The sequence below is a fragment of the Taudactylus pleione genome, unplaced genomic scaffold, assembly GCF_031769625.1.
Source record: "Taudactylus pleione unplaced genomic scaffold, aTauple2 ptg000977l, whole genome shotgun sequence".
In the NCBI taxonomy this organism is placed as follows: domain Eukaryota; kingdom Metazoa; phylum Chordata; class Amphibia; order Anura; family Myobatrachidae; genus Taudactylus; species Taudactylus pleione.
Genome location: NW_028285378.1, coordinates 415,197 through 439,418, shown reverse-complemented (window position 1 = coordinate 439,418; position 24,222 = coordinate 415,197). Strand labels below are relative to the sequence as shown.

General features: G+C 41.6%; 1 protein-coding gene across 2 annotated transcripts in view; it reads right to left on the bottom strand.

The window, feature by feature from the left end:
- Positions 1-888: 888 nt before the first annotated feature.
- The window catches only part of SLC49A4 (solute carrier family 49 member 4), a 59,544-nt gene continuing 36,210 nt past the window's right edge, over positions 889-24,222 (bottom strand). The window contains exons 7-9 of one of the 2 annotated variants that reach the window (XM_088460730.1): positions 12,134-12,261; positions 7,937-8,119; positions 889-2,553 (exon numbers count right to left, since the gene is read on the bottom strand). In XM_088460730.1, coding sequence (XP_088316856.1) covers positions 2,438-2,553; positions 7,937-8,119; positions 12,134-12,261 — 427 coding nt within the window. In that variant the 3' untranslated portion in view covers positions 889-2,437. The other variant, XM_088460731.1, reaches the window with a different exon arrangement.

Below are 24,222 nucleotides of genomic sequence, written 5' to 3'. Positions count from 1 at the left end.
AGTGTTTCAACGCCATTTCAGAGGCATGCATAATTAACAGGCAGCGTCACTGTACACGTCACCTGGCTGTATTTCACACTGAAGTGATCGCAGTGCTTGCGGAAAAGTATAGCCAACCTCAAGCGCTGCGAACACATCCGATGGTGCTCATGCATTTCCAGGAGATGACGTTCGCAAGTGGGCGTCTTATAAATGGCTGGTGGGCATCTGCATACACAAAGTGATCGCACGCCAAGATATAGTGGGCGTGCTAATGCCGTGCGATCACCTGTTTTGCTGGGCGTGCACTAGATTTGCATACGCTGGGAGCGAGCAAATGCATCTAGCGAGTGGGTCTGAATGAGCTCCTTTATACGAAAGGCAGTTGGGATGATAATATGGAGGTCGTTTAACGAAGGTCACCTCCGTTTTAAGTGTATCCTCCCTTAAGGTTGTATAAGGTGACCAAACTGTCTTTTCTTTTCACTTATTTGTCCCATGGTTATCAGTCACTCTACCTTACCGAGGACTTTTTATGGAATGGTATTTTGTATGGTTCTTACTATGTATTATCTATTTGTAATTATTTTGATGGTGTTTTGTTTAATTTACCCACCTACTGCTATTATGGCAGAAGTGTAACACTAATGTATACTATACCATGTCTTCTGTTATTGTCTTGTGTGACTTTCACAATAAAACAAAATTAAAAACATAAAAACAATGGATTCCAGGTACGAGGCAGGTACACTGCGATCATACTTGATAAGACAGTGTCACTTTCAAATTGACGCTATAATGAAACAGTTTCATGCACATAGGACTAGATTTAAAGGTTTATTTTACATTAAAAATAAAGAGTTAAAAAAAAATAAAAAAAAGTTTGACACTTTTCCAGCAGTGAGCAGGTTAATGGCGCATTTGACAAAAACAAATGCCAGAAACTTTATTCAGAAACAAACAGTTTTCATTGATTATTTACAGAGATTAGAAAACAACAAATAGAAACGGGTTCTGCCCTGGAATAATAGCAGCATTGAGTAAAGTAAGAAACCAGAAACAGATAACGCCACATTATACCACAGCTCATTATTAGTGTAGGATCGAGGAGCACTATCTCACGGCAGTGAGCGGATACATTTTTATTACTGTGCACTTCCCAGTTCAAGAAAATAATCTGCTAAATTGAAACATATGCTAACAGACAGACAGGCTTTTAACATTGACAATGATAAACTTAGAAATGACCATTTATATAAAAAAAATTTAAAAAAACGTGTTAATTGCAAAGATAAATTTGCTTTACTTTCAATTAAAATATAGCTAATTTCTAATCCCTACTATATATCTCCGATCGTTAAGACTTTTCCCCAGTTACCCAAATAAACCTTTCCAAACTAAGTATGGCCTTCTGTGTCATGTCTTCTAGTGAGGCTTCCCTGATTATCCATAGACACAAGAAAAAGTGCCCCTACTCTGTAAATCACCGCTTTACAGCCCAGGCAAAAGGGTCAAAGCCAGTGAGACTGCAGCAGGAAGATGCAGATCCAACAATAAAAAAACAACTCCGTCGAAAATCTATTTTGACTTCTGTTATGTTAAAACATATGTTTAAGTGAAACGGTTTTAATGAGGGTGCAGACAGTGTATACCATTACATTTAATTCACAATCCGTCCTATGACCAAGAGCTGAACATATAATTCAGAAAAACAAATAAAATAATAAAAAGTATGTCCAGTAAACAAGCTCTTCAACACCATTCCCTTATTTTTAAGGTGATCAGGGCTCAGACCCTTTCAAGTCATGTGACCATTAATATAAAGGCAGAATCACTAGGAGTCTTGACCACTAGTCTGTGATATACCTTCTACCTAGTAATATCCCAGTGTTGTCTAGATATGCATACACTGTGCTGTACGCCCCATCTTGTGCAAGATTCTTCCCAAAAGTCACTGTATAATGTACACTAGTAGTTACAGCCTCAATTACTTATTGCCTAGTTAGTCCATTGCCATAAACGCCCAATGTTATTTACAATTAATAAAACATCTAGTATAAAATAATCAAATTAATCCACTTGCGACAAACAATGCACCCGTTCCTCCTCCAGCACTAAGCTGACGAGGACAATAAAATGAGGAGAAAGAGGTATCAGTGAATCACACAACACTCCATATGACAAAATGTGTTATAAGAGGCAAGGCAGCTCTAGCCATGCTTCTTTAAAACATTAGAAAGTAGACTTATTATTTACCCGGAGCAGACAACAACTGCAGATTTACCCAGCAAGAAATGTTCCTTAGTTTCCAGGGTCGCAGTGTGAAAAATAGACACAAGACCATTTATTAAGGTCTTAGTATCAGACGATCAGTTTTGGGTCGCTTGTTTTCCTCCAGTCTATTGTGCAAAACCAGACAATTGTGCAGTGTGCCGATCGTTCAGTCCGTTTGTGGCTGTTACACAGATATAAAGACGTCAAGATAGAGTCTATCATAGGATTCCCTGAAGCACACAATAAACAGCAGGCTGAGCAAACTAGATCCAGTCAGGCACCAGTTCAGCCACGATAACTCTGGAAATGAAAAAACAACATTGAATAATCCTGGCCATTCAGATTGTGTACTTTGGGTGAGACAGTTTGTCACTGGAGTCCCTGATGCAGATAATAAACAGAAGGCCGAGGATACAAGATCCTGTGAGGCACCAATTCGCCCAGGACAAAGCTGTATGAATACAAAAAGAAAACATCACACCCCTTACTTTACATGGAGAATGCAGCTTTAGGTTTTTGAATTAGGATATGATACATCACGAGGAGAAAACATTTAAATGATATTCTCTGGTAAATAAGTGTCTGAACATGAGGCATAGACTTTGTAATCAAGTACCAAACTTAAAATGTCCTGAAAAGCAGATGCCCTGATGTGTCAAATAGGCACAGTATCGTCCTCAGTCTATAGTTAAAATAAAGTTTTAATAGTTAATTCCACTTCACACTGAAGATTTGATATCACACTGTAAAACCACAGAAGATTATATGGTATTTTGCATTGTCAATCCTGGAAACCCTCAATGTTCTTTCTCTGCACTACAGTATATGCCAATATCAGTTCTTGCTGGGCGGCGGAATTTAATACCCAGATATTAAAACTATTTCACTCCAACTGATAGTAGTGACCTTGTGTCTTACGCTTAACAATTGTCAGAACATATTATACAGTACATAGCCATGGAATGCAGCCTACCCCTTGCTTAAAGGTCTCTACTCATACAAATATCTAACTCAGAATAGACCATTGTCTTCACTCTCTCTTCTTCCAGAGCATAATTGTGTCCAAATACCAACTGCATGTGAGATGAGGCCTCAGCAATGATGTACATAAGGCCAAAAACGTTCCTCGACTTTCCCCTTCCAGCAATAGTAGAAAATACTGTGCAGTCTAAAAGCTGCAAACAGACTTGTAGGACATTTGCATTATGTTATTGCAAAGTATCTAGATCCTTATAGGTATACTTGTATGTCTCTGACTGGAGACACGTGGCTCTTACATAGAAAAAGAACGACTGAAGTGTAACAGTAGCTCTAAATGCCTGGAAATGAGAATGACTTCTGCTTGTTAAAGTCTCTATGTGACACTCATGTGGCTAAAACTTTCATTGCTTCTCTCAGAGTAAGAAACTGGGGACATTATTCTTAAACCAGAACATATGCTAAACCTGCTCCATTGCCCATAATGAACAGAACCACTAGTGGGAGCACTGCACAAATCAGCAGTTTATAGAAGAGGAGGGATGCCCACTATTTAGCAGCAGTCTAAATATAAATATAATTTATTCCAACGTAAAGAGTCCATTTTATATAGGTTTTCGCAGTGACTGCAATTGTAAATGAGTACTTCTACATAGGATTGGTCTTACAAGATGGACATGTCCTTTCTGAAGGTTATCGTATGTCACCTACATTCAGTACATGTGAAATAGCCATTTTGGGTTCACAATTTACCATGAAAAAGTGACAACTACTGAGGTCCAAGGCTTTGCATAATAAACCCAAAACAACATTATAGCAAATGACAGGAATAATTGTGTAAAAATGGATTGCAAATGAAGATCAATGAATTTATATTGTAATAAATGGTTAATATTTCTCACATTCCATAATTATGGGACACACTAGTTTGGAGTTTGTCAGATTCCAAATGTCATGGTCGTTCATTTCAGTAAAGACATTACCATGATGAAGGAGGAGTGAAGCCTGCTCCAGGATAAACTGTGACACTTATCATACCATTGGTTCCCATTTTAGTCTAAACTATAAAACAAGAAATGGTCATCTGTGGAATTCAATGGTGCTTATCCAAAGTATAAACATATGAATAATGCAATATAGAAATCACTTCCAGAAGATGTGCCTTTTACATAGGAGGAAAATTTGTGAGCATTTTGCATAATGGATACAAATATATCCAATTTGTATCTATACATATAGTGACAACAATGCAGGTCTAGAATCATGAGCTAATTCACTGACTGTACCCATCTTCATCACTCAAAATGGCTGCCTTCAACCTTCAAGGTTTACAGTTGAGCGGTACATTTGGCAGTCAATACTACATAATAAAAGCAGCCATGGGAAAAAAAAAACAAAACTGCATAATATGGTGATTTTCCTCACAAAGAAATCCAAATTGCATTTACCATTTGTGTGGTTGTTCCTTCAGCATAAAATAAATGCATTTCTGTCAGCGCGAAGGGCTGAAATATGTTTTGTTCAGTTTACATGTTTCCTCTCTATTCAAGTATTAAGATTTGATGATTTGGTCAACCATAATGTATAATTTATTGGCTTATATATAAAAAAGAAAAATCTAGGTTTGAACAGCCAATGGTTAACTTGATGATCAATAGAAGTGTTCTTGGAGTAGCATATATTCTATGCACTTGGTGCAATAGCCAGCAGGTAGGTGGAGCGACAATTATTTTTTGGTGATGGCGGTCTGTCAGGTCGCTGAAAAAATAACCTCCTCCTAGGAAATGACTATGTCTAGGCTGCCTGTACAATGACTGATGGACCATCAGGGGTAATCGCAATGCTTAAGCTGTTCTCAAACTTTCTTATCAGTTCGAATCTTCTACTTGGATTTTAACTGTAGTCTTTTAAAATTAATTCCATTGCAGAAGGCATAGATAAGGCTTTTCCTGTCCTGCTTACTAAATCGAGTTTATTGTGAACCTACCCGTCAAAATTGCTTTAGACGGAGGATTTCTTTTAAGCCAAACCCGCTCCGATGCGGATTGGAACAATATATCGCACACATCGTATAGGAAGGCAGAGCAAGGAAATTCCAATATAAAGATTCAATCTTATATAGATTTCTTTAGTGACTACATTTCTAGACAAAGGTACATCAATATACATAGGTTAGACGATTTGGAAACCAGATGGGCTATAGGGATTTCATCTTACCATCAGTAACTGTCTGTTATGGACTCCTCGTCGTGCACCATAAGAGGTTTAGTCGCTGCCACCACCAGACACCTGGAACCACTTAGCTCTGGATATATTTGTGGCAACGCAAATTATGGGTAGAAATTAATTCTGCCAGCTACCGAATACCAGCATTATCCCACAAAATGAAGGAGGAAGAATTAGACATCACCCTAGGAGTTATGGGTAGAAATATTCAAATCTTGATCCCTATTGTTCCACTTTCTACACAACATCTCTTCAAATAATGAAACTACATTTATAGCTTCCTGGAGAGAACACATCTAGGAGACTGACAAGTATACACTTATGAGCTCTAAAAAAACAATTATAAAACGAGACCCTTCTAGTGCTCAGACACATCAACAGAACTAGTATTAGTAGTCCAAAGACTACTTTAAAGTTGGTTAATTAATCTTTGCTGACAGATTCAGCCCAGACAGGTGAGGTGAAGTTCAGCCATAAGGAGGTGGGTTTGTGATAAATGGCTTTATTTGTATTTTTATAATGTGATTTTCACTGCTCACTTTACAGCCTTAAATCATTTGCAGGTAATTAATTATACATTTTATTACAGCATTAAAATGAATAAAATGGTTGCAGATTTTCTTGAATCTATTAAAGACCCTGCATAAAACAGGCAAAACTACTAGGTGTTAAGTCTGCGCTTCTTTTGTACAGTGTTCTCGGACCCTGCAAGATCAATAGAGTAGAACTCTTGTCTGAATTTAAAGACAAAATGTCATGCATCCCAAAAGGTCACCATGCAATTAACTGCATCAGAGTCTGCTGCACCCATTAAGCTAAGCAGTGACCTTACCACAGCCGATGTCTGATGAATAAGGATAGGCAAATCCAGACGCTGGAACACTGTGGGCAGCACTAAAAGAATGATGCTAATAACTATATGTTCACTGTGCTGTTGAATCTCATGTAAAGAGACGGATTACAGAACGATTTGGAAACCAGATGGGCTATAGGGGTTTCATCTTACCAACAGTAACTGTCTGTTATGGACTCCTCGTGGTGCATCATAAGAGGTTTCATCGCTGCCACCCCCAGGTTCCAAACAGACACCTGGAACTGCTTACCTCTGGATGTATGTTGTGGCAACACTAGCTGCAGCACCTCTTGAATGGTGATAGCTAAAAATCTCACCGAACTCTAACTGTGGATCAAGGCTGCTTTGGTAGCAAGCAGAGGATGAGCTCGGAGATGCTGGGCTCAATTTAAATAGCCAGAGAATGGATAAGCGTTTGTGTAACCTGTTACCACCAGATTAACGCAATCTTCTTGAATTAAGATCATGTTTATTCACTGCTATATAATGTCCTAAAAAGGGCAGCACTCTCAGTTACAGATCCAAAGAGTACAAAAGCATGCACATATTCTCTGATAATATACTTATTAAGCTGGTCAAGATGATATACACTTTACACTCTGGGCCCCAGTGTAGCAATTAGGAGGTGCAAATCAAACTGGGAGTCCTAGCCAACTGAGTTCATTCATACTCAGGAGATGCCATTTCCAGACCTACCGGCAAATCTCAGACCAGAACACCAGGGATCAGAGAGCCCCACTCTGTGCTAATCAGCAATTTGGTTCAAGGGTCCAGTGAAGGAACCTGGTGATGGCAGTAACAAATCCTGTGGCAGTAACAAGTGGTTACTAGCAGTAAGAAGAAACCCCTACACTCCACGGTGACCTTAGGTAGTGATCACAAGGATTGGTGACCTGGGCGGTAGAGTAAGCCAATCTATGAAGATTGGGTCCCCAGCCCCAAATTTCCTAGATATATTGCACTACGCCAGAAAGGTACAGTTCTTGTGTAAAGCTCCTCGAATGCATCCACGGGATAATACCAGACATTAGTAAACATTGAGACTAGGACATGGCGAGAGTCCACCAGCCACTAAATCGAGCGATACTTGCCACAATGGGCAGCAAATTCTTTACTTTGTTCATTGCAAAATGATGGTATGGCTGGAAGATGATCGCACACAAAGGCTGAAGGTGGTCATTTCCAACTATACTGCTGGCCATGCCCAATAATGGTGAAACAGAGGGGCTCTTTATCTGGCATTGTGGTCAAAACTTAAGCAATATTGGATATTACTGCACAATACAGGCTGTGATATTGCAGAAAGTATGACCATTATAGGAAGTATAGTAACAGCTCCTTTTAGGTAATACTGCTGAACAAACAGATGCTGTGCTTAATCTATGCCACATCTTTCCTCATAACTCACACACTTGGCCAGAGGCGTCAATATGGAAATGAAAACACCCCTAGAGATTTCATGGGTCTTTCCTATCACTTTATTAGTGATGGGTTTCTAACTCTTCCATTTCATCCTGACATTTGGTAAATAACATGCATGACTTTATCATCTAGCTATATATTGGGAGTCAGATAGATTTGTGCTTCCATGGAAGAGATATGAAGTGAATAAAGACATGAACTTACCTGTGTGATAAAATGTTAAAAACACCAACAAAAGTCCTGTGAAGACATTGCTCAAAAAAGTGGCAAATCCACAAGCGATTCCCTCTGGGACAGGATATACAGTTTCCACAAACATCTCAAAGAAAATTGGCACCGTACTGTTCAGGAAAACACCGATCAGGATGCACGATGAATACAGAGTCGCTGCAGCAAACACATAACACAAATAAATCTATGAACAATAATGCACAAAATGTCCTGTAGAGGTTAGAGGCACTGGGGGAGATCAGCTAGATAAAGACATTAACGACCAAATGTTATAGTCTGCGAGATGCTGACAGAAGCAAGATTTCAGAGATATTGCCGCTAGATTAAAAGTGGCAATTTTTTTTATTTTAAATAGGTAAAACCATACTTGCCTACTTTTGAAAAAGCATTTCAGGGAAATTACGAAAGTGGCGCTAAAGTATACATGTAGTGCTCCACCTGAGACACACACACATATATATATATATATATCTATCTCACGCTAATGCAATAAAGCATTAGATTTTCTGCACAAATACACAGTCTGAGTGCCGCTTTGTCTATTTGGAACATGTGGAGGGGTTTCTATGGCCCAGGGTGAGCACCGCAGCCAGTAAGATTGTATATGCTCAGTACAACGGAGTGCCGGTAATGTTGATTATATATATATATATATACATATACATACATACATATATACAACATTACACACACACAGTTGTTGCTCAGTAAGATCTACTTGTTGATGACAATACACTGGTACTTTTCAGGGCTTGTTCGTGTATTGTGTTTTACTAACAAGGGGCTCCATATAAGTGGCCAAGAGAAGGGTTATTTGAAAATGCACGTAGCATTAGGGATGATTGTGCTTCATAGCCAATGCAGGGAAATGGCACTGATTATACCATTTGAATGTATATTTTTCTGATTTCTTTTTTTTTTTCTTCAAAGTATGTGACGGCTACATAATAGGGGTAAGGTACAATCAGGGATATTGTTAGACTCTTCAGGGAGTAAGGGAGATTGCTACTATTTCAGGGAGGGATTGCCAGTATGGGTAAAACTAACCTGGATTCACCCTTTTAACAAAATGGCACTTAAAAATTAGCAGCTACATTGCTAAAATCTCAGTTGCCTGCACCCCGCAGACTATTCATTTTGGGCCTAAAATGGTTAAGAGAGATAAAATGCAAATGCAACATCTCCAGGAGTAAATAGATAAAGAGAGAGGGTGTACCCCACTCACTTTCTGCTAATGCTTATACCACACATAATGGTTTCTTTTCCTGATGAAATTTTCTTTTCCCTCTTTCAATAGTAAACATATGACGTCATAGGACTTAAAAAGATTTATTGAGCAAAAGAAAAAAATCGTAAAACTTATCACAGTTCTTGGATGTATAAATCCAATTTAAAAGACAAACCCACGGAAGATGTCAAAAATATAACCTGAAAATGCGTATTGCAAAGTGTCTGGATTTCCACCTACAGATTATAAATCCAATGAAGTTCAGAAGAAGTCATTTGCGGCTGCCGTCTCTATGATCCCGGGAATGCTTAATGTCCCGGGATCATAGAGACGGCAGCCGCAAATGACGGAAGTCGCGACCCACATGACTTCCGGTCTTTACTGCAAAATCAGTAGCTCGTCCAGCGCTACGACCAGGACTGGGGGCAATCTGTATGTTCTCATTTCATTTTATGGTGAATACTTGTGTTATTATGTATACATATGACAGGGTTTGGACAATCTGTTTACTAATTTAGATTCATTGGGGAGGTATTTATATGAGAGTTAGGATGACCTACTCCCAAACCTTGATAAAGATTCATTTAGAATAGAGACGCGTTGGTGGAGGGGGCACAGTGCATCTTGGATGACTTCTTCTGAACTTATTGGACTTATAGTCTGTAGGTGGAAATCCGGACACTTTGCAATCCACATTTTCAGGTTATATTTTTGACATCTTCCGTGGGTTTGTCTTAGGTTGGATTTATACATCCAAGAACTGTGATAAGTTTTAAGATTTTTTTCTTTTGCTCAATAAATCTTTTTAAGTCCTATGACGTCATATGTTTACTATTGAAAGAGGGAAAAGAAAATTCCATCAGGAAAAGAAACCATTATGTATGGTATAAGCATTAGCAGAAAGTGAGTGGGGTACGCCCTCTCTCTATCTATTTACTCCTGGAGATGTTGCATTTGTATTCACATAGTTTGAAATTATCACTGGGGAAAGTATAAAGATACCTTTACACACAGGGTGTACTTCTACTAGCATGCGAGTGGGGTACGCCACCCTTTCCTACGGTTTACCCCATTTTTTGGTTCTATGCATTTATGGTCTAAAGAGCATTTATGTGATAATTTTTTCTATTTCTTTTGTGTTCTTCTTTACATGTCGTTCCATTTTATGAGAATAAACGGCGGACGGATTCAAGTCACCATAAGAAAAACACATCATAATATTTTTCCGAGATCAAAGGATTAAGTATTATTGAACATTCTTTTCTTCGATATTTTTTGTACATTGAGGTTTCCTTAGAGGTTAAATCTTTAATACCAGCGCCATCTCATATTCAGAGTGTATTTTTATCTCTTAATTATTTGTATTGTTTGAGTTTGGTGTTCCTCAGCGTTCACTTTGTTTTTGTGGGCAGGTGGCAGGTTTTTTTGCGCAACTATTTTATATCCTCATTCTTACTCTTGTATGGGCCTAAAATGGTGTTTGGAAATGAAGATATTATGCTGTAACACCAAATATAAAGGAGTGTAATATAACTGATGACTAATGTATCAGTCAGTAGCAATTTCTGTTTATACCCAAACTATCTACTGCAGAGTTATTATACTATACCATAAGTCCCCACAGACATTATAAAACACACGTCTGCAATGCCATAGGATACAGTGTGTAGGAGTTCCCCAAACCAGGAGGGGCTGTACCAATTTCAACAGCTTTAAAATGTAAAATGTATTTACAGTTAAAAGCACAGCAGCTTCACATGAAACTACAGTTTGCTTGTATTTTAAATGCACCTGTCATCTGAATACATCTTTCTAAAGCAATAGTTACTTATGAATCATAGGCTGCAGTCTCATGAATATTTATTCAGCTTACAGATATGTATTTACAGGCCACCATAGTCTGCAAAGCAGGGGTATTAAACATGCAGTCCTCCATCCAGCTACTGTGGAACTACACAACCCAGCATATCCTGCCACAGTTTTAGCATTATCTAATCGCAAACCTGTGGCAGGACATACAAGGATGTATAGTTCCACAGCAGCTGGAAGGTGACATGTTGAATACCCTGCTGTAAAGATTCCCAGTTCAAGAAAGAACCTTGATTACTAGATTTATGCCTGATGTAAATGCCTGTAATTAGTTTGTTGCTGGGGGGTGGAGAGGATATAAAACTAAATAGTGATCATGTAGTAAATTAAATGAATAACACACAGCATTCTATGTACCATATTGGCACCGGATCTCTACATATGAGAAATTGTGCATCGGCAGCATGTCATTTATGTGAACATATGCAACACCAACATCATCTGCAGATATTTACAGCACTTTGCTCACTCTCTTTCAGCCATCTGCAGAACACCTATATTCTGCTATACTACGGACCAGAAAACACAATATCTGCATACTCTAGTGTGATGAATAAGAGGCACAGCGCGTATGCAGAATTCTTCAATCAGCCTGATGTATGAATCATTAGCTATTCAAGCCTTGGAAAGTCATTTGCCACCAACCGCGCAAATCAGGATTGTCAGGGAAATTCAATGAGATGAAGTCTGACCTCAAGTGTAGTCTTAAAAACAATAAAACAAAATACAACAAAGACAGATAATGACCCTCTAGATTTAAGACAGAAAGTGCTCCCTGCAGGGCGATTTAATAAAACCAGCTCGACGTTCAGAGAAGATCCTGCATTGATCAATTTCCTTTTCAGACACTTGCATCAAAGTGGCAGGAAGCTTGAAATTTGTGGCATGAGCGATTTAAACAATATGTAGTTGTATAAAGAGAATTTATTGAGAAATTACATTTTAAGGGAATGCTTCAGAAGTTTCACTGTAATGGAGTGTGGATAAAATGCACTGAATTGATCTAGATACAGATAAATGCATGGACATCTCTGAAATTTGTGTATGAAATAAGGATCCACGGATGCTCCTACCTGTGGTGAGTGGAAGGTGAGTAATGTTACTTAAAAAGGTCAATGTGAACCATGTAGCAGCAAGTGCAGCTCCCGCAAACAGCAATACGAGAATAGGCTTCAGAATCCCCCGGATAGAATCTGCAAACCTGGAGGGAAAGACACAATGGACACTCAGACTGATGTCTCTACTTATTTATACTCTTCAAACTCCCTACATGAGTATTGGTCATTGCCCTGAGAGTGACGTCAGTCCTGAATCTTTAACCCTTAACCTGTAGAGGAATCCTGCTACATCAGTTATGGACAGTTTCTAGGTTTATGATGAGTCACCATCTCCATAACTAAATGCTGCCACTGCTCCCTCACTTTTGACAATACTATTTGTTAATACACTTTGGACTGTACCTTCTAAGGCAGAGGTTTTCAACCACTGTGCCGTGGTACACTAGTGTGTACCGCACGCAGTTATCAAGTGTGCCACGAGGTCAGTGCACTCAAGAGTTGACCTTACTTGCACTGCTGGCTCAGGCGCGTCCCGACCGTGAACCTTTGGAGATGCGGCGGCATGACATAGGTCACACATGCCGTGTTGCATGCCAGTCTGCACACTGCTCCCAGCTGTGCACTGAGTGCCAATGAGCTACACCAGCCAATGAGGGACAGACAGGGACAACAGTGAGCTTTTTCTCAGCTGTAAATGTTATTTTTTCTTTGGGAGCCAATGTGATTTTTTTTTTTTTTTCTGTGGGGACCAAATGTTTGTTTTTGTTCTGTGGGGTCCAATCTGAGTGTTTATTTCCCATGGGGGCCAACGGGTGTGGTTTTTACAGTGAGGGACTGATGGTGTGCATTAGCAATTTAAGAATCTTGTTCGGTGTGCCGCAAGTTGAAAAATCACTGTTCTAAGCTGGGCATCCACTATACAATTATCGGTCAGATCTCTGTCCAATCTGGTTGGTTGAAATGGAAACCTGGTAATGTATGTGACTAAATGACAATCATCCATTTGCTCACAAACACTGGAAAACAGACAAAAATGGACATTCAGCCAAATTGGTTAAGACAGACGAATTTAACAAATTGTTTTTTGTCCGTTTTCCAGTATTTAAAACCATATGATCATCTGTCATTTGCTCCCATACATTACCTGGTTTTCATTCCAACCAGCCAGATTGGACAGATATCTGACAGATAATTGTATAGTGCAGAGGTTCCCAAACGCAGTCCTCAAGGCTCCCCAACAGTTCATGTTTTAGAGATATCCATGGTTAAGCACAGGTAATTAAATCAAAATTGACGGAGGTACTAATTAAATCACCTGTGCTCCACCATGGATATCTCTGAAACCTGAACTGTTGGGGAGCCTTGAGGACCGTGATTGGGAACCTCTGGTATAGTGGATGCCCAGCTTTTAGATTTATTGGTGCAAGCAATATGTAGTATTAGTGAGACATAGTGCACATGCCATGTCTTATGTCTTTATGAAGCCAAACTTCCTTAACATAGGATTATTATCCTGAGTACAGTAAAATGTATTTTTTTTTTTCATTATGAGTAGAGATGAGCGGGTTCGGAACTTAGAGATCCGAACCCACCCGAACTAAGAGGATCAGAGTCGCATCCAAGCGGGCTCGGATGTTCCCGCTGACTTGGATCTCCAAATCGAGGCAAAACTATAGAGGCGAAATCTCGCGAGCTTTCGTTTCTTCTATATATAAGGGACGTGGTGGGCGCCATTTCACTCTGGCAGTGGACACTGAACAGGGAGGGTGGGTAGTGTAGGACTGGGAGAGGTGCTGGTGCTGCTGATCCATTCTGGGCTGGTGTTGTGTTGTGCTGTCTGCTGTGTCCATCTGGGCTGTTGCTGCTGATCCATCAGGGCTGGTGCTGTGCTGTCTGCTGTGTCCATCTGGGCTGGTGCTGTACTGTCTGCTGCATCCATCTGGGCTGGTGCTGTACTGTCTGCTGCTTCCATCTGGGCCCAAGTCCTGGGCCCAAATAAAAAGTGTATTTTTTTTGTGCAATATATATTTGTCTGTGTGCGTGTTAGGCTTAACTGCACAAAATACAGCAAGTCTGCAACGCAAGCTAGTGCTGCCCGACTCCAGTCATCAATCTGTGCTCTGGGCAAAAGTTCTGGAGTAGAAGAAAAAACAAACACAAAAAAACTTTGTTTAATAATTGTCTGTGCGTGTTAGGCTTAGCGGCACAAGATCTATCAAGTCGGCAACGCAACTGCTTCAAGACCGCAGAAAAGAGGTAGTAATTTGGTGGAATTCTACCCTCTATATGCTTCAGCGGATGGAGGAACAGCAAAAGGCCAAACAGGGCTATACAACGGCCTATGACATAGGCCGTGGAGGGGGAATGCACCTTACTCAAGCGCATTGGAGAATAATTTTCGTGTTGTGCAAGGTTCTCAAACCATTTGAACTAACTTCACGTGTGGCAAGTTCAGACACTGCCAGCTTGAGTCAGGTCATTCCCCTCATCAGACTTTTGCAAAAACAGCTGGAGAAACTGGAGGAAGTGAAACAGAGCGATTGCGCAAAGTATGTCGGAATGGTGGATCAATGGCGGGTGGGAGGGCCCAAGGACTATTCCATCTTGCACCTTTTTCCATTCCATTATGTGCTGGTTGGGGCATTGCTGACCTGACATTTTAAATTAATGTTATGGTTGCTTTAGGAACCAATGATTTGTTTTTAAATTAATGTATTATCAATTTTACAGCCAGGGGCTAAACCAATGAATTTCTTTTTATTAATTATTCAGCCAGGGGCTGCACCCAATTAATTTTTTTTACTTTTTTAATTAAAATTATTATTAATTATTCAGCCCAGGGCTGCACCAATTAATTGCTTTTTATTTAATTTATTATCAATTTTACAGCCAGGGGCTGCACCAATGAATTTCTTTTTATTAATTATTCAGCCAGGGGCTGCACCAATTAATTGTTTTTGAATTCATTTATTATCAATTTTACAGCAAGGAGCTGCACCAACTATCAATTGTTCAATCCTCAAGGGTATCCCAATCATCATCTTTGCACAGTCCTCAACTCTTAATAATTATATCAATCAGTTTTGAGCCAGCAAGCTGGATGCAACCTTTTGGCCCTTTAGCTAGTTGAAAAAAAAATCAATATTGTGAGCTGTGAGGTGGTCAAAACTGACTGGAAACGAGTGGGAATAAATGTTATTGAGGTTATTAATACTGTAGGAACAAAAAAAAATAAAAAAAGGGCCATTTTATGTTATTTAATCTTTTTTTTTTCATTTATTTTTTAAGAAAAAAATCCAGGTCCAAAACCAAAATTCGAAAACAAAAAACACGGTGGTGAGGTTTTGGCAAAACCAATCCAGATCCAAAACCAGGGGAGATCCAGATCCAAAACCAAAACACGGGGGTTGGCGCACATCTCTACTTATAAGTCACCTCCTTTACGCAGCTGTAATGCCAGCTGGAACTACATAACAAAAGCGCTGTATATTCCATAGCAACTGCGCTCCTCTTCGATAAATCAGCACTTACATTTTGTCTTAACTCCTGCCATGTGACATTTACAATGGAGTAGGTGGCGTGCCTCCCTTGCCTCACTGGAGCTTCAGCCGTCACAGCGATGCAATATAAAATGCCTATGTGACATCACCACATCTACAAGAATATAACTGCTGCTATTTACAGAAAGTGATCAAAACCTACATTATAACCAATGTTAATGTTTGTTACCTACACAAAAATAATAGATCTTGAATTATTCCAAGATACTAAAGCTATAGCTGTCTAATCTACTTTGCCCAAATAGAAGAACAGAAATGAAAACTTCTGCAAGACTAATTAGGTTCTACCAGACGGTCCCGATGTATCTGTCACTTGTAACCGATCTCTCCAGAAGAGATAAACAATCAAACATATGAGAAACTGGTTCCAATTTAGGAAATAGAGAGCGTTTGTAATTAACCACTTTTGGAAACACAATTACAGGCTGTCATTGAGGATTGTATGGAGGAATAACTTGCTGCAAATTACAAGATAATGCCGAAATTGTGATATTTTTGCCTTACTAAACATTAGCAGCTGGTGGAACAAAAACATAAAAGGCGCTTCAATGTAATAATGAGGAGAGAAGAGCTTGCACGTTGCTGCTGTAGGAAATGCGACAAGAATTAAGAGCTAAATTTCCTGAATACAGCGTGCAGCAGATTATTACAGCCGGACTATCCACCAGCAAAGACGGATTGGAGGCCCAGAGTCCGATTAGGTTCCCGGAGTCTGTGACCACGGAGGTGTCAGCTCCTGCGCTGCTGACAGGGAGATGCAGATAGATCTATATCCATCCTATTTACTGGGAAATTAGCTTTTTACTGCTGTCTCCTGTACTCTTATAATATATCTATCGGATATTTTTCAATAAAATCGACAGCAGCTAAAGGTTACTTTAACCCATTATACTGTTCTAAAGACAACAGTGTACAGTCCCAGTGAGCGAGAGTCAGAGAGAGAATCTGCAGTCTCTCTCTGACAGGAATAGAGCACTTACTTTTTACTTACTATATAAAAACACACAAATCAGGTAACTACCTCCTTTACACTGATCCCAGATTCTCCTAATAAACCATAAATTCAGTAAATACAGCAGGTGAGAGCAGATAATGTGGATTTGTGATATGTTTCGGTATAAAAGGCAATTATAACACACTATTGCTTATAACCTATAGTAAAAGCTTTGTGTTACCAGGTAATATATTTGCCATGAAAAGAGCTGTCCACCATCTGATGACTAGTTTATGGACTTGTACATGCCCTCTTACAGCTTTTACTGTAAATAATAAGAGTTATGGTATAACATACCTCCTGTGCTTCAGTTGAAAGGAGAATCCTCCGGCCAAAGGAAGCATCCCGAGAGGCAAAAGTGTCAAATTTGACAAAGGTGTGGATGGAAGATCACGTGGCTGCCATGCATATTTGTTCAGCAGAGGCACCTCGACAAACCGCCCACGATGGTCCCACAGATCTCATAGACTGTTGTTACAGTGTTTGGAACAACAAGGTCAGCTTGTGTGTATGCTTGAGACATTGTCATACGCAACCATCTGGCCAAAGACTTTGTTAGCTGGCCAGCCTCGCTTATGAAAGCCATACAACACAAATAAAGAATCTGACTTTCTAATGGAGTTGGTGCGATCTACATAGATACGTAGTGCATGGACAACATCCAGTGATGCTTCACCAGCCGAAAGGCCAGAAGCTTGCAAAGTCGGAACCACAATTTCTTCATTCATATGAAACCGGGATACCACCTTTAGGAAGGTAACCCGCCCTAGTACGAAGAACAGCTCTATCCTGATGAAATATCCAAAAAAGGAGGGCGGAAAGAAAGGGCTGCCAAATCAGAGACCCTGTGGGCCGAAGCAATAGCCAGAGGAATAACTGTCCTCGCTGTCAACCACTGTAGATCTACTGATTTCAGGGGTTCAAATGGAGGAGCCTGCAAAGCCCTGAGAACCAATGTCTAATTCCACAGGGCTACCGAGGGAGGGGGGGGGGGGGCAGTGTAGGGAGGCTGAACCCTCAGATCACCCTGAAAAAAAAATTCTACCATCAGACAATGGGACAATCCTTCGCTGAAACTGAGGGTTCAGGCATCTGCACGTTCCGTTTAGAGTGGCCAGACGGAGACCCTGCTCTAAAAGAAAGCACTCGAGAGACCCTTAACACCTTAGGGTCATTTTCTCAGTTCACAACATGAAAATACGCGTGCCAAATTCTGTAATAAATGAGGACTGAGGAATGTTTCCGTGCCCTCAGCATTGTCTGAATTCCAGAATTGGAAAAACCTTTTGCCTTTAAGACTGAGGTCTCAAGAGCCATGCCGTCAAAGACAGGCGAGGAAGCTCTGGATACAGGCAGGGACCTTGTATTAACAAGTCCGGCCTTAGAAGAAGAGACTACGGAGTGTCTATGGAGAGACTCTGTAGGTTGGTGAACCAATTGTGTCCGGGCCAGGTAGGAGCTATCGTATTACTGTCTCGCCTTCCTGATGACCCCTGGAAGGAGGGCAAAAAGAGGAAACAGATATTCCAGTCTGAAGTTCCACTTCACTGCCAGAGCGTCCACAAACTGGGCTGCATGATCCCTGGTTCTGGACCCATACCTGGGGACCCTGTGATTGTGACTTGAGGTCTACTTCTGGAAGACCCCATCTGTCCACCAGTCTCTGAAATACCCGTGAATGAAGAGCCCACTCTCCGACGTGTATATCCTGCCGACTTAGGAAGTCCGCTTCCCAATTGAGGACTCCTGGTAAGAACACCGCCGATATTGCCAGAAGGTAAGACATCCTGCCCAGACCAGAATGTTTGACACTTCCATCATGGCAGCCTGGTACCGTGTGTCTCCCTGATGGTTGAGGTAGGCTACTGCGGTGGCGTTGTCTGATTGCACCTGGACAGGCCTGCCGTTTAGCATTTCCTGAGCTTGAACAAGCGCTCTGAATACTGCCCTAAGTTCCAGGACATTTATGGAGAGAAGGCTCTCACTTGCCATCCATTTTCCCTGAAACGTGTGTCGACCTGTCACTGCGCCCCATCCAAGGAGGCTGGTATCGGTCGTCAGCGACCCTTGTTGAGACGGTATATCTGCAACCACCATGACCGGGACAGTCGCACTTCTGGCGAGAGACGGATAGTCTGCCTTTATTGAGCGGTACTGTACTCCACATTCCAGTGTAAGAAGATTAACCGCTGCAAAGGTCTGGAGTGGAACTGGGCGTACTCCACCATGTCGAAGGTCGACACCGGAAGGGCTGTGAAAAAGCCTGCGTATCCGCAGCTGTCTTTTGACAGATATATCCTTTGTGCCAGAGAATCCAAGCGTGCCCCTAAATGCACCATCTGCTGTACTGGAAGAAGTGATGACTTCTTTCAATTTATGATCCATCCATGTCTGTGTAGACAGGCCACTGTCAGTCTGAGATGACGCTACAACTCTTGTGACGACTGAGCCAGTATTAGAAGATTGTCCAAGTTTAGCAGGATCCCGACTACCTGGCGCCTGAGGCAGGCAGTCATTACTGCCATGATTTTGGTAAACACTCGAGGGGCTGTTGCTATACCAAAAGGCAGTGAATGAAATTGGAAATGCTCCTGCAGTACTGCGAATCGCAGGAACAGTTGGTGGGACGGTGTAATTGGTACATGAAGATATTTATCCTGAATATCCAAGGACACCATGAAATCTCCTGGTTCCATTGCCAACACAATCGACCGCAGGGTTAACACACGAAACCTGGGCACCTGGATAAATGTGTTGAGTCCCTTCAGGTTTAGAATAGGCCGGTGAAACCCATTGGGTTTTTGAATCAAGAAGGAGGTTGGAATAATATCAGTTTCCCTGTTGATTCACTGGAACCGGGATTATTACCCCCAACACCAGCAGGGAGGAGCAAGGCTTTTGCCGAATCCACTGCTGGAAACCACAGACATTAACAACTCGTACCCTGAGCCTAGGGCAATAAGTAAACACTAGCCAGTACATTAGCTCTCAGTTATACAATTTGAAAAGTATTTCTTCTACAAAGGATAGATAGATTACGTTATATGTACAAATAGTGTCATTGGACATTTATGGCTGCACAGGAACACAACTTCCTATAACCTCTCCATTCTATGATCAAAGGCTTGCCACCCCTCACACATGGGTATCATTACAAGCAAGTCAACAAAAGGGCAAATTACATGCCTATACCAATTTAAAGAAACACAAAGAAATAACAAATTACATGTTTATACCCATTACGTATCCTGCGCAGTTATGCCCATTCGTGCGCAGAATCAGTCTTATCGCAACAGGCGGGGTATAGGAGGGGGACCCCAGTGCGTTCTGTGAGGCTGAAAACTAACTCTGTGGTGCCCGATGTCTGCCTATAGCCCAAAGTATCCTGTGGATACCCTATGGACCCTGGAGTAGAAAAGACAACCCAAGGAGGTTCCTGTCCAGAAGCTGGTAGGTTTGACTGCTGTGGTGACTCCTTAAAACAGTGACCACATAATCCATCTTGAATGAAATCCTGTGGGGATAACCCCGCTTTGCAGGCCATACATGACACTAGCACAGGGGCTTCAGCCACCTGTCTCTTAATTTCTTTGGTCATAATATCTACAATTATACAATGTCAGAGTATTAATGTGACAACCGTTTCACACCCAATATATCCCACACACCTGTAGTAGAGGGTTAATGAGGAGAAACAGCAGTGATAGGTTGTGACTGACAGTTACTGAGAAATTAAAAGGGCAGCATAACACACAGCAGATTTCATTGTATATCTATGTGCATTGCATGTGACCCAATCAAAATTACATACAGTGCCTTGCAAAAGTATTCACACCCCCCCCCCCCCCCCCCCCCCCCCCCCCCCCTTGACTTTTTACATTACAATATGTAATTTTTTTTTTTATCTGAATTTTATGTGATGGATCTGCACAAAATAGTCTAATTTGGTGAGGTGAAATGGAAAAATATATTATTAAAAAAATCTTTATAAATAAAATTCTGAAAATTGGCATGTGCATATGTAATCACCCCCTTTGCTATGAAGCCCCTAAAAAGTTCTGGGGCAACCAATTACCAGAAGTCACATAATTAGTTAAATGACGTCCACCTGTGTGAAATCTAAGTGTCACATGACCTGTCAGTATAAACACACCTTTTCTGAAAGGCCCCAGAGGCTGCAATACCACTAAGCAAGAGGCATCACACCATGAAGACCAAGGAGCTCTCCAAACAAGTCAGGGACAAAGTTGTTGAGCAGTACAATTCTGGGTTGGGTTACAAAAAAAAAATAAAAAAAATATCCAAATCTTTGATAATCCCCCGGAGCACCAGCAAATCCATCATCATCAGATGGAAAGAACATGGTACCACAACAAACCTGCCAAGAGAGGACCGCCCACCAAAACTCACAGACCGGGCAAGGAGGACATTAATCAGAGAGGCAGCACAGAGACCAAAAGTAACCCTGAAGGAGCTGCAGAGTTCCACAGCAGAGACTGGTGTATCTGTGCATGTGACCACAATAAGCCATACAGCTCCATAGAGCTGGGCTTTATGGAATAGTGGCCAGAAAAAAAAACATTACTTAGTGATAAAAATAAGAAGACACGATTTGAGTTTGCCAAAAAGGCATGTGGGCGACTCCCCAAATGTATGGAGGAAGGTGCTCTGGTCAGATGAGACTAATATTTAACTATTTGGCCTCCAAGGAAAACGCTGTGTCTGGCACAAACCCAACACATCCCATCACCCCAAGAACACCATCCCCACAGTGAAACATGGTGGCAGCATCATGCTGTGGGGATGTTTTTCAGCAGCAGGGACTGGGAAACTGATTTGAGTCAAGGGAAAGATGGATGGTGTTAAATACAGGGATATTCTTGAGCAAAACCTGTTTGTCTGCCTGTGATTTGAGACTTGGATGGAGGTTCACCTTCCAGTAGGACAATGACCCGAAGCATACTGCTAAAGCAACACTCGAGTGGTTTAAGGGGAAACATGTAAAATGTGTTGGAATGGTCTAGTCAAAGCCCATATCTCAATCCAATTGAGAATCTGTGATCAGACTTGAAGATTGCTGTTCACAAGCGGAAACCATCCAACACGAAGGAGCTGGAGCAGTTTTGCCTTGAGGAATGGGCAAAAATCCCAGGGGCAAGATGTGGCAAGCTCATAGAGACTTATCCAAAGCGACTTGCAGCTGTAATTGACGCAAAAGGTGGCTTGACAAAGTACAGACTTGAGGGGGGTGAATAGTTATACACGCTGAAGTTTTCTGTTACGTTGTGCTAAATGTTGTTTGATTCACAATATAAAAATAACACAACTTCACAGCTGTAGGCATGTTCTGTGAATGAAATGATGCACACCTTCAAACAATCCATTTTAATTCCAGGTTGGGAGGAAACAAAACATTAAAAATGCAAAGGGGGTGCATACTTGAAATATGTAGTACTAGCAACCCGACCAGGCTTCGCACAGGAGTAATTCTGACTTTATGGCGATATTCTTTTTTTAACCGAGGTCTTCTAAGATTGCCTCGTAGAGTGATCGCAAATACGCGCTATAGTGCATATTTTACCCATAAATGAGGACTGAGGACTAATTTTTTCAGAGTGGGTGGGTCCCCAGGGACACGCTCCGCTGCTGGCCAATCTCTGGCTCCTGGTTACATGATTGAAGTATCCCCTGGCCCGGCTGCAGGGGCCCTTGATGTTACAGCTCACTCAGCAGTCAGTGGAGTGCCCCGGCGAGAAAAAGACTGCGGCCCCCCCTCCCCCAGCCTGGAGACGGCTGCAGGCCGCCCCCCTCCCCCGGCGTGAAGAAGACTGCGACCTTGCCGCGGCTTGAAGACGACACCCTAAAGCAGGTAGCGCTGTGGGTGGGCTTAGAGTTGTGCGGGCTGGGCGCTGGGGACGGAGGGGGAGTGTAACAGATACCGCTGACTGGTCCACCGCTGTCCGGCTAGAAGTGCAGGCAAGTGGCCCTGCCCCCTCCTCCCTGCCTGCTTTGAGGACAACGCGGCCATGGCCATTAATTCAGTTTCAGGAAATAGAGAACAGCAGCGCACCTGCAGTCTCCAGCTTTCTGCCTCTAATCCCTGCCTCCCCTCCACCTCTAATACCCGGTGGCAACCAGCCCCTGTCCCTGCTTACTCGTCCCAGCTCCCCTCCACCTCATCCTGTCAGTGGCTCCTCTCCCCCTCTAATACCCAGTGGCACTCAGCCCCTTCTCCTGTCCCTGCCTACCCCTCCACCTCCTCCTATCTGCAACTCCTCTCCCCATGTCACCCAGACCATTCTCCTTTCCCTGCCTACTCCTCCTGTCCCTAGCTACCCTCCACCTCCTGTACATGGCTCTCCTCCACATCTAATACCTGGCATTCAGCCCCTTTTTCTGTCCCCAGCTCCCCTCACCTATAATCTGACTCCCCGAATCTTCCTGTTCCCGGCTCCCCACCTCTTACTCCCACACATTAAGAAGATGAGGAGCCAAAAGTACCTGCAGCATGAGCGCAGTCGCCCCCCATCTAGCTCACACAGAATTAAAGGACAGAAGAGTACACAGTTAGAAGCATAGAATTATTTGAGCATTTCTGTTCAAAGGTAAGAGAAGAAAATCTTTTTGGTATGTTTTTAAAATGTATTTATCGATTCATGGATTTTAAAACAATAAGGCAGAAACTTCAGTTTCTGCATAATTTTATGTATCACCGCTATGTAAGAACAGCTTAATGCAGGAGATTTCACAGAAATCTCCCGCAGAAGGCTATCTACAGCAGCAGACTGCAGTCCCCACTATTGTCAATGGGTACTGCAGTCTGACCTCTGTGTACAAAACTGATGCTATTGGGGGTATCAGATGGGCATTCTATGGGTATGTGAGGCAGTGTGGTAGCATGTGGAGGTCTGAGGGGCATACGGGAAGCTCTAAAGCATAAATTATGATGGGACCCAGAAATGGTCAGGTAGGAGGACCCCATTTTTTTCTCCTGGGACCCACATTTTACCACTCAGCACAATCACAGAGACTACATTAGTAGTTTTCGCTCTTGACATCAACACAAAAAGATTTAGTTTTGACGTGATGTGCAAAAGAGCCACGTAAAGTTGTCCATGAGAAAAAGTGTCTCCATTCATGTCAACTCCAAGTACGCTAAGTGCCTGTCCCTGTGCTTTAGTTATTGTCATGCCAAAGTAGACTCTTACTGGGAATTGGACTAGTTTGGAAAAACTGAAAATTTGTATCAGTAAACAGGGCTTACATCAGATTTTTTTTTTTTTAGAAACCGGATAATACGTATCAAATCTCTACATGGTATAAAATGAATCGTTGCGATACATCTTTAACGTAAGCCAATGAGCGATCAGACATCTTTTTTTCATTGACTTGCGTCACTAAAATAGTCACTGCTCAGCTCCCTTTTGTCGTATGTTAATGTTTCATATACTTAAACCTTCCTCGACAAATACTAATTAGAATAGTGAAAACAGCATCAAAATCCATCCAGTAGTTCTTGAGATTAGCCTGAACAAACAGGCAGACACCTA